Genomic DNA, 16,537 nt, shown 5'->3' with positions numbered 1-16,537 from the left:
ATACTAAAAGAAACAAAACAAACAAACAAAAAATAAACAAAGAATGCTAAAGACAATAAAAAAAATCTTAGCTAAGTGTTGAAAGAGCGTATTATTTTCGAAGCTTATTTCAAAAAGTTCAGTAACATTTTTTTATTTTTTATTCAAGGAATGTTTTTATTTTGGTATCAAATGAAGATTTAAAACATTATCTCATCTATCAATGAAATGCATTGGCATCTATACTATGTAAAAAAATATACTAATTGCATTGATATATGCACAATGCATGTTCTACATTACTATGTAACAATTTTTTTTTACATGCTAATTAATGCTAATAATATGACATATTATTTAATTTTGGCAAAAAAAAAAAATGTAACAGCCTAATGAAAATTAGATGAAACATAAAGATGTTTTGAAATTGCTTGCAAAGCCAGTTTTTATTTAAATGGTTTGGAAGCCTAACATAAAACTTACAACCCCCCCCCCCCCCTATTTTCTCAATTATAGAATAAATTTCATATTTTTGTAAAAAAAGAAATACCCCACAAAGACGATGAGCGAAAGGCTTCACACTAAAAAATATAAATACATTAGAATAAAACTCTTAAGCTGATAGAAAATGAATCCCGTTGTCGAAAACCGCAAGGCGATTATTCAAGGTAGAGCTTCGGCAGATTTATTTCTTCGGAGTGTGGGGGGTAGCTGCCCCTCAGCTTGGAAGAGTCCATGTCTTCCAAAGACACTCTGAGAAAGTCTGAATGTTAAAGGGAGTGCCACTTGAAAAATGCTTGGATGTTAAAGAGTTAAGACACACAGGCACAAAGAACATTTCATAATACATTTTAAGAATTTAACACAAAGAAAGTTTCGTCCAGAACCTTGTTCGTTTTGGGCTCTGCATTGGTTCGCCTACGTAAAAAAACAGCACCTTTATGCACACAATGGCATCGTCCTCCAATGATACCGCGGTGCTGTGGATGCATTTCTGCAACATAATGTCGTAATTGATGTGATAAAGGCATGAGCCTCAATTAAAACGTCAATCAACTGAAAGTTGTCACCCAAGTTCGCCAAGTCCACAGAAAAAAACCAGTTGGGTGAAGGTTATGCTGATTGTGGCATACAATCAGCATACAGCTGAGTGGTCTCATTCTTAAGCATGTTGTGCCTCAAGGAGAAACTGTCGACTTAGGCTATTATTGCCGATTTCTGTGGCACCATCTACATCTGATTACGTGGCGCAAACATTCACTTTTATTGCTCGTTATCTTGTCGCATATAATGTAAATACTATATGGTGTCTTTGGAATACCCTCCATGCTTATATGACATCTGATTTCGATTCCTTTCCTAAAGGAACTTATCCGATGCTCCCGATTTCCTGATATGCTCCGAGCATCATTGTCATCAGCAACCAATACTTTTCCACGTATCCTACAGCTTTCAAACATTTGGCGACCAAACTTTTCTGATGGTTACATAGAACAGAATGTGTTGCAATTATACTTGTAAATTCCTTATAAATTTCTTTTTTATCTATGTTGCCAGTATTTTATTTGAAACTCTCATATAATTATTTCTATTACATTCCCAGGTTAAAACAATAGTTTTTTTTTACTATTTTTACTTTATTGAGACTATTATATTTCTCTCTCAAATTGGAAAAAATTTCTCAAAATGCTTGAGGTTTTCACTAGGTTGAAAACATGAATTTGGATGAAAATTCGTATTTTTTTTTTTCTCAACAAAAGTAGGTACATTTCTGTTTCCAGTGATTTTGTGTCTATTTCAAATAGAAGTCAAATTATAGCAAACTATTGACATGGAAGTGATGCTTATTTTAAAGAATTAAAAACTTTAAATGAACTTTCTGAAGAACGAGTTTTTTTCCCTTTATTCTACTGTACGAGTATCGTCATATCTCAATAAATAATCAAGATACGTAATGAAATTTATAATTATTGTTTATAATGTTATGCAGAATGTAATGAACTAGGGATTTGATGTTGAATGTTCTAAAAGTGGATTTATAATTGTTTAATGTAAATATTGTTGAAAAAAATTCCAAAATTTCACAAATAATTTCATTTATTACACACTCATTGAGAAAAGTAACTAACATAGCCTCCATTTTACTCTATTTTTTATATATCATCTATTTTTCCATTGCATTCTTAAAAATATTTTTCTTGGAAGCAATCTCTTTTTTTACAATAGCTGATTTCAAATAGGCTTCATACCTGCACTTGTGATATAGCAAGATGGGTAGCAAAATAGTTTGTCTAAATTTTTCTTAGTTATTGCTCGATGCATCAATTCTTGTTTTAAACATATTCCTCTCTCTTCAACAAATTCTTTAACTAACACATAAATTTGGTTTATAAAAACGACAAACTATGTCTTCGTTAAAGCCAATTCCTTTCTACGTTGTCTTCGTCAATCCCAATTCATTTATATTCCTTCTGCAACCGCAGATACTACGCAAGAGCAAGAAACTTAGAAGACACAAAGAAAGCAAATCATAAGGATTTTTTGTGTCATCTTAATTTGAAAATAAGCATGTTATTTATGTTTACCTTCCTTTAAAGAAGAGTTCAGTTTTTCATTTTAATATTTTTTTATACTCAAATTAACAAAGATTTGAACATTTTTTTTTATTTATAGTATGGAGCCTACATGTACAATTAGGGCTTAATAAACAGTTCATTTTTATGTAAAAAATTTTGTTGATTTAATTTTATACACACACAAAATATGTTGAATCCTTTTGTGTCGAAACGCTTTTTCTTATTGATGATTGAAGCATTTCAACAAGATTTAGACCAAGATTGCAATAATCAGTAATACTGATTTTTGCCCCTTTCTTAAGTTAAATAAACTAGGAGATGAAACGATACTTCACATCCCAAAGTCATGCACATCCATTGTGAATATTAGGAATTAAATTTAATTCTTGACCACTTACCTATTAAATCAAATGATAATTGATCATTAGATTTAATAGGTAATAAATCAAAATATTGATTAATCTCACCACTGATAAGATTTAACTGATCTATTAAATCATATCAATGGTGAGAGCAGTATCTCGGTTTCGAAAATTCTGGAAGCAAGACAGTTTAAAATCGGGATTTGCTTTTTCTTGCTGCTTGCCAGTTTGTAATCGCTTAATGGTTAGTGTCACTTTCTTAAACTGGAAGACCACCTTCATTAAAAATGAATCTTGAAAGAACACTTGACCATTTCATTAAAAACTAGGGATATTTCCAGGAATTTTCTGTTTTACGACAAACTGTTTTCTGTTATGTATATATTTTCATATTTAGATTTTTTTACAGACTTCTCCGTGACATTTTGCCATTTCAGAGGATCACCTACTATAGGTGAGTACGGGTGTCCCAATCCCGAGGTACTCAGGGATCTTTACTCCCTTTAAATTTACTCTCCTCTGCACCTTCTACTGTCACCTTTTTTTCTTTCCCTCGAGGGTAGGCGTGGGAGCTCTCCATGAGAAGCTGTCGCTGCTCTATTTGCTTCCTGCTTCTCATGGACAGCAAATATCCTCACGTGTTGACCGTGCGTGGCAACCCATTAGATGGGCGGTGCACTTGTCGTCCCCAGTGTATCAATTCAGTCGGTAGCTGGCTACCAGAGTGGTCAGTCTTCTAGGGATCAAGCGTAGGGGTTACCTCTTGGGCTTGGCGTTAAGGGTGGTCACTGTCCTCGGGGGTGGCTCCGAGCGCATAGGTTTCGCCTGACACTAGGGTAAGCACTGAGGCTGGGGATATGGCAGCCAGTGGCTGCCTTCCTTTGTTGGGCTCCGTGGTGGGCGGTGTCGTCGAACCTGAATCTTCATAGTATATCGTATGGCTCCTCGCAAGAAGGGTCCCTTCAGTGATCACCATATTTATCCAAAACAAACTGAAAAATCATTTGCAATTTATTTTATTGTAAAACGTATCTCTTCTGATGATGCAACCTTTGAAAATGTTTCCCCATTTCTTGTGGAGAAAGCCCTTTCTAATGTCAGTGAAGTTGCTAATGTGCGTAAGCTACGGACAGGAGACTTGCTCGTTGAAGTGGCATCTCGTCAACAGTCGCAAAAAATTATGAAATATAAAAACTTTGGTACCATATCTGTTTCTGTCTCTCTCCATAATTTATTAAACTTTTCAAAAGGAGTAATTACATGTGTTGAGCTGTTAAATGAAACTTTGGACGTCATTGAAAAGGAACTGAAAAGTCAAGGAGTCACACATGTGTGCCGTATCACGATTAGGCTCGATGGTAAACTCCTGGAAACCAAACATCATGTTCTGACGTCTAATTCTCCCAAGCTTCCAGACTCAATCAAAGCTGGATATATGAAATTGATTGTGAGGCCCTATGTGCCAAATCCATTGCGGTGCTTTAAATGCCAGCGTTTTGGCCATTCAAAGGCAAACTGCCGTGGGGCCCTTACATGCGCCCTTTGTGCAGCCGCTGGTCATGAAAGCAATGAATGTTCACAAAAGGAAAAATGTGTTAATTGCAAAGGTGATCACACCTCTTTTTCACGTGTCTGCCCAAAATGGAAGCTTGAGAAAGAAATTATTTCTGTGAAATTTGCGCAAAATATTTCCTTTCCTGAGGCTCGGCGTCTTGTGAAAGCACAGACTCCTAAAGAAGGCAAAAGCTATGCTACCGTAGCAAAACTCTCACTTACTGCAATAGAGACACAAACGAAACCAGTCGTTATTTTGATTACCGATACTGAATAGGACCATATTTCTGCCAGCCCAATTAAAGAACAAATAGCATCGAAAAGTAAAAAGAAAAAACTAACGTCTGCATCACAGAAATCTCTTGCTTTGAAATTTGCAAGACGGGGATCTTCAATTAAAGATCTTAAATCCATTAAATCGGTTGCCCTGGAATTAGGTAAAACCGGTCTCGCTGGTAAAGATTTGCCCACCTTATTTAATAATTCATCTATAGGAACCGAACTTTTAAAAATCCATCCTTCTGGCGAGGATGATGATGATTTACAAATGAGTTGCGAACCGCCAGCAACTCTGCCTATTGGTGCTGATAACAGTCCTCCTCTTATTCCTTAATGGTTTGTTTCGTCTCATGGAATTGTCGTGGTATCCGGTCAAATTAGAGGACGTCAAAGCTCTTATTAATGCTTCACATCCCGTTTGCGTTGCATTGCAAGAAACGCACTTGAAACCAGATACTTCTCTGAAGTTACGGGGTTACAGTTGCGTGCTTCGGGATATTGATACTGATATCTCAAACTCTGGAGGCGTATGTATTTTCACCTCCAACAACTAACCCAGCACTATTCTAAACTTACATACTTCTTTGCAAGCTGTGGCTATCCAGGTTCAAATTAGAACTTTAGTCACGGTCTGCTGAATATATCTATCGCCAAATGACGTCATCTCTCAAGATGAACTAAATATTTTAGTCGACCAGCTTCCAACACCTTTCATATTACTAGGTGACTTCAATGGTCACTGTACCCTATGGGGTTCTGACAGTATTAACCTCCGTCGGCGACAGATTGAACAATTACTTTCTGATACCTGTCTCTGTCTGCTCAATAATGAGGAAAAAAACATACTTTCACGAATACAGTGGTACGTTTCATTCTATTGATCTGGCTATGTGTTCTACAGCACTTTTTCCTTCATTGAATCTCGCAGTTGAAGATAATCTTCATAATAGCGATCACTTTCCCCTGATAGTCTCTTTTGCTGATGGTGGCAAAGTGATTCAAAGTCCATCGACATACATATTCCAAAAGGCATACTGGGCAGCATTCTCCAGACATGCCTCGATTACCGAGAAAATGATTTCTTCTTTTGATATAACGGATGCTATGCAAAATGTCATCGATTGTATACTCAGTGCGGCTGATGTGAAAATTCCAAAACGTTCATCACATCCACGAAAATTTCGTAAACCATGGTGGAACGATGCTTGTCATACTGCCTATAAGGAACAAAGAAAATTATGGGGCATTTTCCGCAGGTATCCTATCTCGGAAAATCTTATTGCATTTAAGCGGGCAAGAGCAAATGCTCGTCGAATCCGACGTCTTAGTCAAAAAGAGTCTTGGCGGAAATTTATCAGTTCAATCACGTCAGCAACAAGTAACGCACAATTATAGAGGAAAGTAAAAGCGGCAAATGGAATTTATAAAGAGTTTGCTTTCCCTGTAATGAAAACAGGAGATAATTCATATTCTTCACATTTTGATATTGCAAATGTTATTGGTGAAATCTTTGCTGAAATTTCAAGCCCCAACTCGTACAATCCTACCTTCCTTGCGACTAAGAGACGAGCTGAGCATATGCGGTTGAATTTCAAAACCCGCAGACCTCTTTCGTATAATTGTGAATTTCAGTTATTTGAATTGAAGAGATCTCTTTCTCAGGCTCGCGACACTAGTCCAGGTACTGACGGGATAACATATAGCATGCTTCGCCACTTAAACGAAACTTCTCTTCTGCAAATCTTACGATTGTTTAAGAGAATTTGGTGCGAACAAAGGTTTCCCTCGCAATGGTATGAAGCAATTGTAGTTCCCATTCTTAAACTCGGAAAAGTTTCTAACGATCCTTTGAATTACAGACCGATAGCTCTGTCTAGTTGCATGTGCAAAACTTTAGAGCGTATGATTAATGCACGCCTTGTATACGAATTAGAGAGGAATGAGTACCTTTTACCCTCTCAAAGCGGTTTCCGTCTGCGATTGATAACCTTGTTATTCTGGAATCGGAAATTCGCAACGCCTTTGTCCAGAGAAACCATCTCGTTTCTATATTCTTTGATGTCAAAAAGGCGTATGATCGCACGTGGCGTTTTGGTATTCTCCGTCCTTTGTTTGACTTGGGTTTTAAGGGCAATTTGCCAGTTTTTATTCAAACTTTCTTTAAAACTCGTATTTTTAAGGTTCGGATAGGACAAACGCTTTCTCATCCTTTAATTGAAAGCGAGAGTGTCCCTCAAGGAAGTGTTTTAAGTGTCATTCTTTTTATACTTCATTTAAATCAAATGCTTCATGTTTTACCAACATCTGTCACTAGCACTCTGTACGTTGATGATCTGCAGATATCTTGCCAGGGATCTAACTTGGCCTTGATTGAGCGACAACTTCAGAAAGCTGTTAACAAGCTTATAAACTGGTGTGATGAAAATGGGCGCACACTCTCTCTTGAAAAGAGCCGTTGTGTCCATTTCTGTAGGAAACGAAGCCTCCATGCAGACCTTGTGATTCATATCTATGGTATTAACATAACAGTTGTTGATGAAAGACGCTTTTTAGGAGTAGTGTTTGATCGGAAGCTTACTTTCCTTCCACATGTCCGTCAATTGCGGAAGAAGTGTGAGAGGTCCCTCAATATTTTGAAAGTCCTCTGAACTACGTCCTCAGGAGCAGATCATGCATCTCTACTTCGCGTTTATCAGGCTGTGGTTCTTTCACTTATCGATTACGGATGCGAGGTGCACGGTTCCGCTCGAACTAGTATTTTGCGTAGTTTAGACACTATTCACCACTCTGCCTTAAGAATATGTTCGGAGGCTTTCAGCACTTCGCCAGTGCAGAGTTTATATGTAATCTGTCAACAATTGCCTCTACATCTGCGTCGCAGAAAGTTAAGTACCCGATATTTTTTCCGTCTGCAGTTTTGTCATAATCACCCAGTTGGTCGCATGAAAATTCCTATTGGCCTCTCAAGACTGTATAATGCGCGTTCTTTTAATATCCTTCCTTTCTTCGGAAGGGTAAAACAATTTCTAGTAGATTAAGATCTTTTACATGTTGAAATACAGCACACTATCAATTTTGATCTTCCTCCGTGGGATGTTCCCCAAATTTCATATCTAAATCCTTTTTCCACATACGATAAATCTACTAATGCATCGATTATCTTTCAACAACTTTATCATTATCACCGAACTAAATATGCTAGTTACACTCCTATCTTTACTGATGGATCCAAAACAAGTAACTATGTCGGTTGTAGTGTCGTCACTGCAGAAGATACATTCAGCTATAAACTGAATAATTTGTGCTCTGTTTTGACAGCAGAACTGATGGCTATTTTGATTGCTGTAGAGAAAATCTCCAATCTCCCCGAGCGTAAATTCTGTATCTATACAAATAGTAAGAGTTCTCTTGAGGCTCTCAGTCACCCTCGGAATGGAACACACCCCTTAGCCTTAAGAATCATATCCCACTTGTGGACTCTACAAGCTAGGGAACTCGAAATTTTATTTTGTTGGCTGCCTAGCCAACAATCGGCTAGAATCAGCCGATGTTGTCGCAAAGACAGCTGCCATTTCATTACAATGTTTAATTCCCTACTCAGACGTAAAAAGACAGCTTGGCAAATTAATCTACAGGTTATGGCAAGAATCTTGGGATTTGCAGGTCTCTAACAAATTACGGGTTATTCATCCTTCTAGCAATTTGTGGCCGAATCTCCCGGTATGAGAGCATGATATTAAAATTACTCGACTGCTCATCGGTCACACCCGTTTCACACACAAACACCTTTTGTATGGTGAAGGGTGTCCCAAATGTACAACATGTCATGTCGATTTTACGGTCATTCACATACTATCAGGATGCCCTGTTTTCAATCATCACCGAATACGCTATTTTAATGCATCATTTCCGAGTATCAGTGACTTTGTGGGAGAAAATCCCCATTGTTATATTTTTACTTTTCTGAAAACAATTGGGTTTTATCATCATATTTAAACAGCAAATCTTTTAACACTTTTAACCTTGTTTACTATAGTGAGCACTTCGTATTTTAAAATTTGCATTTGATTTTTACTAATATAATTCACCGTACCATTTGACCAGTAACTTCTACCATACTATTGGCGCAGCATAGCCAAATCTGGCCCTTGCGTCAAAAACTCCCAAGCTAACTAACTAACTAACCGTGACATTTTGCAGCGGGTTGTGGTGGGCATTGTGGTCGGAACCAGAAGGTTTCAGGCTCGATATCCTATTCCACCGAAAAACCATCGTGCAAGCAGGCCTAGTGCATGCTAAATTCTTCGGGCCCAGAGGTCCCTCCGCTGATGTGGTTTGGAACCTTGGAGAGGGGTACCAGTTCAGATTTCATACTTGTCATTCGACCGCGGTTCAAAATTACGAGGTAAGTCCCAAAATACCCCTGGTTTTGCTTTAAATGTGGATGTTAATCTAACTAAATTAAATTTTACTGGGACATTTTGTACATGCGTATACACTGAGGTTTTCTGCATATAAATTTATCCAGAACATCAACCTTTATTTAGCTCTTTTACGAAAACTTTGTCATTTATGCCGATATTATGTTTTGAGTTACCATATTGTTTTTATGGGAGCTTTTGTTCTTTTTTTTTGTCTATTGTTTGCCCTATTGTTCTTTTTCTAACACCAAAATATGCCATTTGGCACTGTATTTGTTCTTCTTCTTTGTATAGCTCCAGAGCTGTCTTACCTTTCCGTTACCTTTTTCTGTTGATTGTCTTTTAATCTATTATTTTCTACTTTTTCAAAACGGCACAAAAGCTGTAGATCTCCCATCTAATACTTTCTCAGAAAGATATGATTCACTCTTTCATTCACATTCGCCTGTCTCCACGATTCAGAAACATGCAAAGGTATTGAAATATAAACTGTGCTAAATAATCTGATCTCCGCTAAACAGAATTTATCCTTTTTATTTACAAACTAGCTATCAATAATGGAACATTATATACTGTATGTTACTACTTCACATAATGTTTGTCTTTTACAAACGAAATTTCGCTTGATGCCATTATTTCCCGCTCTCTCCTTATGAGGACCAGTGCCCTCCCTCATTTTACACCAGGGATAAAAGAGAGCTCATTTCTTTTGGTCAAATATTGGGAGACATCGCAACTTATCTGCTTAATGTTACTTCCACAGAACATAGCTGGAACGCAAAAATAAATAAATAAATAATCGATACACTCTCTTATTCTTGTAGTTGAGTGTGCTGTAAGCGCAAAAGACAGCCGACATGTTACTTCAAAACTCACATAAGGAAAAGTAAAAGAAGCGCCTCAGTAGAAGGGAAAAAATTCTTCTTCAGCACCGCTTTGTCAACGACTTGTTGAATGAAAGTACTTCAAGCGGAATGGCTCTTTTAACAGATAACTTGGCCCCTCTTAGATGAGTAAAATATCAGTCGCCTAGGTTGCTTTGAAAAAAAATCTTTTCTTGATGATATTTAATCTTCTTCCATTACAATGCACAAACCATTTAAGAAGATTTAACAATTCGATGCACTGACGTTTCTTCCATCCTTTTTATTTATTTATTTCATTTTACTTGTTTTATGTTCGATTTTCTATTCACTTTCCTGGATTTGTAGATTTAGTGGATTTATGGGTTTTCGGTGATTATGTACATTTCAAGAACTTAACTATCAGTTGATGGATTCATGTAATCAAATTTTGATTCCATATGTGTGGCGACAGACTTTGCAGCAAATTTCGGAAGACATTGGTTACCAAATCACAAAATATTAATAGTAGTAATTTATTAATCTAAATTAAAGACTAAACAATAGAAACGTATAAAATTTTTTTTAAATCTGCATTTTAGTTAGACAAGTTAAAACAGCGCAGAGCCAGGAATGCTGGAAAAAAAAAACCAGTGGAAATTTATTTTGAATGTTAGCTTTTAATTACAATTTATTAGAAAAATAGCAATTACTTGTTTAAGATTTCTTTATTAAATTTTGCCTTCTTGAAGTCAAAAATTCATTCATTCATTTCGTCAATAAATTATTAAATTATTCAAAGTTAAATTAAAAAAAAAAAAAGAAGCCAAATGGAAATTCTACAGAAATACATTACTGAGCAGTTTGTTTTTATGAGTTGCTTCATCCCCTTCTGTTGCCATCTCGATTACTGAAATCGTTACTAAGCAATAATGTATTTTCTATTTCTAATAATAACGGAATAATGATTTTGTGGAAGTTTGAAGATAAATTGAGTTAAAATGTATTTCAGTGCAATAAAGAATTAAATCGGGAAGAAAAGAAGATCATCTCACGACTAAGAAATTAAAGCAAAATACTTCGGCAGGATTGGTGGAAGAAATCATTCCTCTACCTAAAGAGTTGTCCATCATTCCAATTCAACGAAATCCGCCATCTCGAAACCACACAATAGGCCTCCATCCATGCCGACTGCCCTTGAAAAGAGCTTACAGCTTTGAATGCGAACGTCTAAATCTTACTAACACTGCAGCTTAAATTGAAAATGGGCTTTAGAGAGAGATTCGAAGAACCTTTTCACAAAGACGCTTTGTAGAAAATTTCGAAAAAGATTGAATGCTCTGGTCGTGCGGTGGATGAGCCGCACATATCAGCTGTCAACAAGTAAAAGCGATCCTATTTTGCGAATGTAGTATGTTGAGGAGAATATACAATTTCCGGAAAATTTTCTTTTCTCTGACGAGAAAAAGCACTGCATCTTTGGCATCGAAGAGCGTCAGGTGGTGTGACAAGAGACAAAGTGCGGCCTTTGAGAAGCGGAATATTGTGCAATCTTCAATATTAAATCATATAGGGCACATAAACATGTTAAAAGAAAATCTGTAGTATACCATTTGAATTTCGGAGATGATTTTTGGTGTATGCAGGACGATGATTTACAAGCACACTGCTCTCATCGTGGAGCTCTAGCTATTGTACAATATTTAAAAATCTGTTACATTCTTCTCTATAATCGACGGAATCGACGGAGATCTCTGGGAGTTATCGAAACGCAGGATGCGCCAACATGACATAACCTCGAAAGAGATGTTAAAAAAAAGTGATTATCACGAAGTAGACATAGAGACTATCCAACTAACTACTAAAGTTTCATTTCGAGTGCCTAGTAATTCCTTTTTACCAGCATTTTTACGTTTTTTGCAAACTTTTCTGGTAAATGTTTTTCTAATTCTTTTTAGCTTAATTAATTTAAAAAAAGTAATGAGAGTTATATTTCTGAAATTTTTATTAAAATAGAATAAATTGTGTGAGGAATATAAAAAAAATGGAAATGAAATTATTATTATTATTATTATATGCTTGTTTCATTTTTGAATGTTTACAATGTAAGTGTACACAGATTTTTTCTGTCAAATTCTTTTGTGCAAATAAAATATTCAGTGATTTTGCAAGTGAGCCACGGAATCTTGTGGATGGAAGGAATCGGGGCCACTTGAAATGTTCCTTCAACTCTAAAGATAAAATGGCATCCACTGTCCTTCCAAATCGCGTAAATTATTACACTTGAAAAAGGTATTTTCAGAAACAAAATTTACTCCCTGTCTAGATGGGAAGAGACACAGATAGGAGACAAAGAAATACACTAAAATGTTTTTCTCATATATTCTAAAAGAATAGAATTGTTGAAAAAATATCTTCAATGACTCCCGAATGACACGGTAAGGATGAATCCATCATCATTAACGTAAACTGAACCAAGTGTCCAAGCTTCATATTTTACATCTTTCCTTTTTCTATTACAGTTGAAAAACAGTTGCGAATTTGTGTGGCATTGATTTAATATGGTTAAATTAATTTTCCATTTGAAACGTTAAATTGAAGTATTTTTGCATGAATTTTATAATTTTGAATTGTTGTTAAATAAATAGGGCGTAAACTTCTAAAGCACATTAATGCTCTGGTATTTATGCTCAAATATAATATTCAATGGAATGTTCATTTCAAGAACTTCTTTTTATTTTTAAAATTAGAAAAGAAGTAGACTTTTAATAAGAACTAGTACTCTTACTTTTGCAGCAAAATATTTCATTTTTATGCAAATATTTATATTCTACAATTTTTAATAATGGCATTTTCAAAACTGTATGTTTTGTTATTGCGTAATCTAGGAAAAATCGAAAAAACTGACCTATTTTATTTTCTTCCGTCGAGCAACGAATCACTTTGTCAGAGGATGACAACTTAGGACAAGCATGCTGAATCCTAACTGATAAATAATATAATTTTAGCGATGAATTTTTCCGGATTTAAATCCCGGTCATTGGCCCATGTCTAGATTGTTGAGGTACACTTCCATCTCCCCTTCTTAAATATGGAAAACAAAATAGCAAATTTTGGGACATCATTTATAATGATATAAATAAAAGATCAGCAAAAAGAAATTGGCTTAGAATTAGTCCAAAGAAAAAGGTTAAGATTGTTAGAATAAGGTAACAATGGGAGGCATGAAATGTTTTGCAATATTTTTAGAGCAATTGTATTCCGCATTTTCATTTTGCATACAAAAGATCACATTTTTTAGCATATTCAAATAAAAATCAGTAATAATTCTCAATATTTTTTTTGTCCCCCCCCCCCAATTTCTCTTATAGATAAAATTAAATCTCACCAATGACATATGACAAAAAATTCCTGGTAAACTTTGCATCCAGAAGATATGAAACATACATTTCTCTTTCACTTTCTGTGTACCTTTTTGTTTAAAATTTCTTCTAAATCTATAAAAATATTTAAATAAGGAACATTTAATAAACACTGAAAAATATGTTTATATAAATAAGTAATGATACCAAGTAAGTAAATATGTAATGATAAGTAATGATTTCTTGTAGATGACCCGTAGTTATTTTCCCGTATTATTTTCCCCCAATTTATCACAGTGTAGAAACATATTTTATCACAGTATTTAGAAACTATATAGATAAGATATAAAAAGGATCATACATCGAACGCCCCATCATTATGACGTCACTTAGCAGCTCAAAGTCTTTATAAATCCATTCTGTTTCCTTGCGAAGCAGATCCAAAGACTGCCTCTCTGATCCACTCAAGCCAATCAGTTCACCGACTGATACGATCCTCCATCAAGATCTTGCTGCGCGGCTTATTGTCCATTTAACCTAGCTTGTGCAGCATTTTCTTCAGAATGGATGTATGGGGATCTTGTAAAGGGAAACAAATCACTACATGTGGATGTCGGACAATTTAAATAATAAATTGCTATTCAGATTTTGTAATGTCAATCCTATAAGGTATAATTTTGCGTAATTTTTTTATATTTTGTTGAGTATAAACAAACGTTTGGCTATTAAAATGTGTTTTTAGCAACATAATGCGCATTTCTCTAGCATTAGATCTAATGGATTACTGCACTGTTATTTTAGTAAAAAGAAAATTAGTTATTTCTTTTTATCTAAAAAAAAAAAAAAAAAAATGAGTCTTCTCTGGTTGCTCAAATATTGCTCATGAAATAACTTTCCGCAGCTTCCCTTTCTGAACTGCGCAACAACCTGTTGCAGTCTCTTCTTTCATGAAAAGAAAAAAAAAAAGGAAGAAAAGAAAAATTGCCAAACAGCAGAAACCCGCCAATTTCTGGCGCTCCTTGCCGAGGTCCTGGATGGGAGGACGTTATACCAATGACAAGCACCGAGCTATTCCCGGACGCCGTTGTCATAGTAACTTATCAGTTCGCATCCTCCCTCGCTCCCACCAAGCATCATCGACTTCAAGAAAATGTGAGCCCGGTTACATCAAGGGGGAGGAAATAACATTTCACTAAATAACTTTTTCAGACGTAATTTTAAGGCTGAAGAATAAAGGGGGACCTATATATGAATTTGGGAACTAAGAAATGAAACCGATAATTAACAGTTTTGTTTCGAAGGGTAGATTCAGTAAGCGATTCTCAGAAGGAATGTCAGAAAAATAATGGCACTTCAGAAAGAAATATTTTTGAGCAGAATTAGGTGTTGTGCGATCTTAAGCAGTGCGCACTATGAGGCCACTCTTTTAACAAATCGGTTAATTTATTTTAACATTTCCCCACATTTTTAACATATTAATTATTAAGTTAATCCATTTTTGTTAACTTAATTAAAACGAATTTTTTTGGTTGACAATTATCGCTCCAGACTTCCCGCATCCACGCTTATATACAATATTATTGAAGCAGAGGTTCATAAGTAGGTTGAAGCAGAAATTTATAAATATTCTAAGAACTAAGTAATGTAAGCTTAATAAATACATCTAGTCAAGATACACATAGCATTCTGACCAATTGTACCTTAATATTTATTTTTAATCTTAATTTAATCCTAATATATACTGTTTTATCCTAATATTTCAAAATTCATAGAATTTGCATTTTTTCAAATTTATTTACTTTGCAATTAGGAAAATAAAGTCTTCATTTCGTTCGACCTTCAATTTTTCAAATTAACTACGAGATGATGCCTCACTTATGAAACAAATTCTAATTAAATTTGTCGATCACTTGTTAAGAGAATTCACAAGTGATTAGTATCAAAGAAGCCCACGAGGAAATGAGTGAAGAATCGATTGAAAAGTTACATGCGCACAAATATGGATCAGTAAAATAGAGATTTGTAAAAATAGGAACAACAGTGATGGACATTTCCTGGGAATTGGAACAGATTGTATGGAAACAAGGATATTTCAGGAAATCGAGCCAGTTTTGAAAATGAATAATTAACAAATGATTCAAGATCGGAAAGCGCTACATTTGCAAAGAAAAGACAAAAAGGAAACTCGTTTTTATTTTCTTTTGAAATTAAGTCAGAATTTACAGATTATATGACTTATAATTTAACCATCAGATGGCAGGGTGGGATTGACAAACCAATGGAGAAAGTGATCCCTAAGAGTTTTTCAAATTTTGCGAAACGCTAAGATTTCTTTTTTGCAATATTTTTAAGAAAATGCAATTTTGTGTTTTCATTTAATTTTAAAGACTCTGCATTCGAATTCGTCTGCGTATGTTTCAGAAATAAGAAACAATAAACAGAATAATAATACTAACAATTACCAATATCATGTTGGAGTTAGCAAAGACTTACTTTTTCGTTCGCGTGTTTTCGTTGAATGAAGTCTTTATGTCTAGACAGAATATTATTCTGCACAAATATCAAACGCAAATTATTTCAGATGTAAATAGATAAGATAGATAATTAATTCTAGACCAATTCTTTTCGGATATTCGAAACAAGATATGTATGAACAATACGAATGTCTAAGAATTTGTAAATTCATACTAAAATAAATAGCTAGGCACACTTTTCGCTAAAAAATGTACATAAAATACATTTCTTATATCAAATCTAAAAACTGTGGATCAAAATTATTTTTTTTGAATTTATATAATTCTACTCAAATGTTTAACACAATTTTCGTTTTTGATTTTAGCATATACTTATTTAACAATTTTTTCAGTATTTTAAGAAATTTGTAGGGCACAATAAAAATATTTATGTAATCTAATGAATGTGCACTCTTAAAGTGGACCAGTAACAAATTTCTAAACCAATTAAGATAGACATATAGTGCCAGTTAGAAAAATACTTTAATCAAAGGGGAAAATTCTATTTTATATTGTTTGTGTCAACGAATATAGGTTTTACAAAGTTATGAAACAGAGTCCCCTGGTCATATTAATCATATTTAGTACAATATTTTTGACTCTAACATTGTAAACAAGCAATTTTTTTCCTTTCTTCTATGATAAAAAC

At 34.8% G+C, this 16,537-nt stretch overlaps 1 protein-coding gene across 1 annotated transcript; it reads left to right on the top strand.

Annotated features, from left to right (window-relative positions):
* Window positions 1-3,854: 3,854 nt before the first annotated feature.
* On the top strand, window positions 3,855-5,084 carry LOC129966489 (uncharacterized). The gene is made up of 2 exons (XM_056080917.1): window positions 3,855-4,524; window positions 4,966-5,084. The coding sequence occupies exons 1-2, from the start codon at window positions 3,855-3,857 to the stop codon at window positions 5,082-5,084; spliced, it is 789 nt and encodes a 262-aa protein (XP_055936892.1).
* Window positions 5,085-16,537: the final 11,453 nt, after the last annotated feature.

The sequence above is a fragment of the Argiope bruennichi genome, chromosome 4, assembly GCF_947563725.1.
Source record: "Argiope bruennichi chromosome 4, qqArgBrue1.1, whole genome shotgun sequence".
In the NCBI taxonomy this organism is placed as follows: Eukaryota; Metazoa; Arthropoda; class Arachnida; order Araneae; family Araneidae; genus Argiope; species Argiope bruennichi.
Note: the sequence above shows the minus strand (reverse complement) of the source record. Positions and strands in the feature narration are given on the sequence as shown.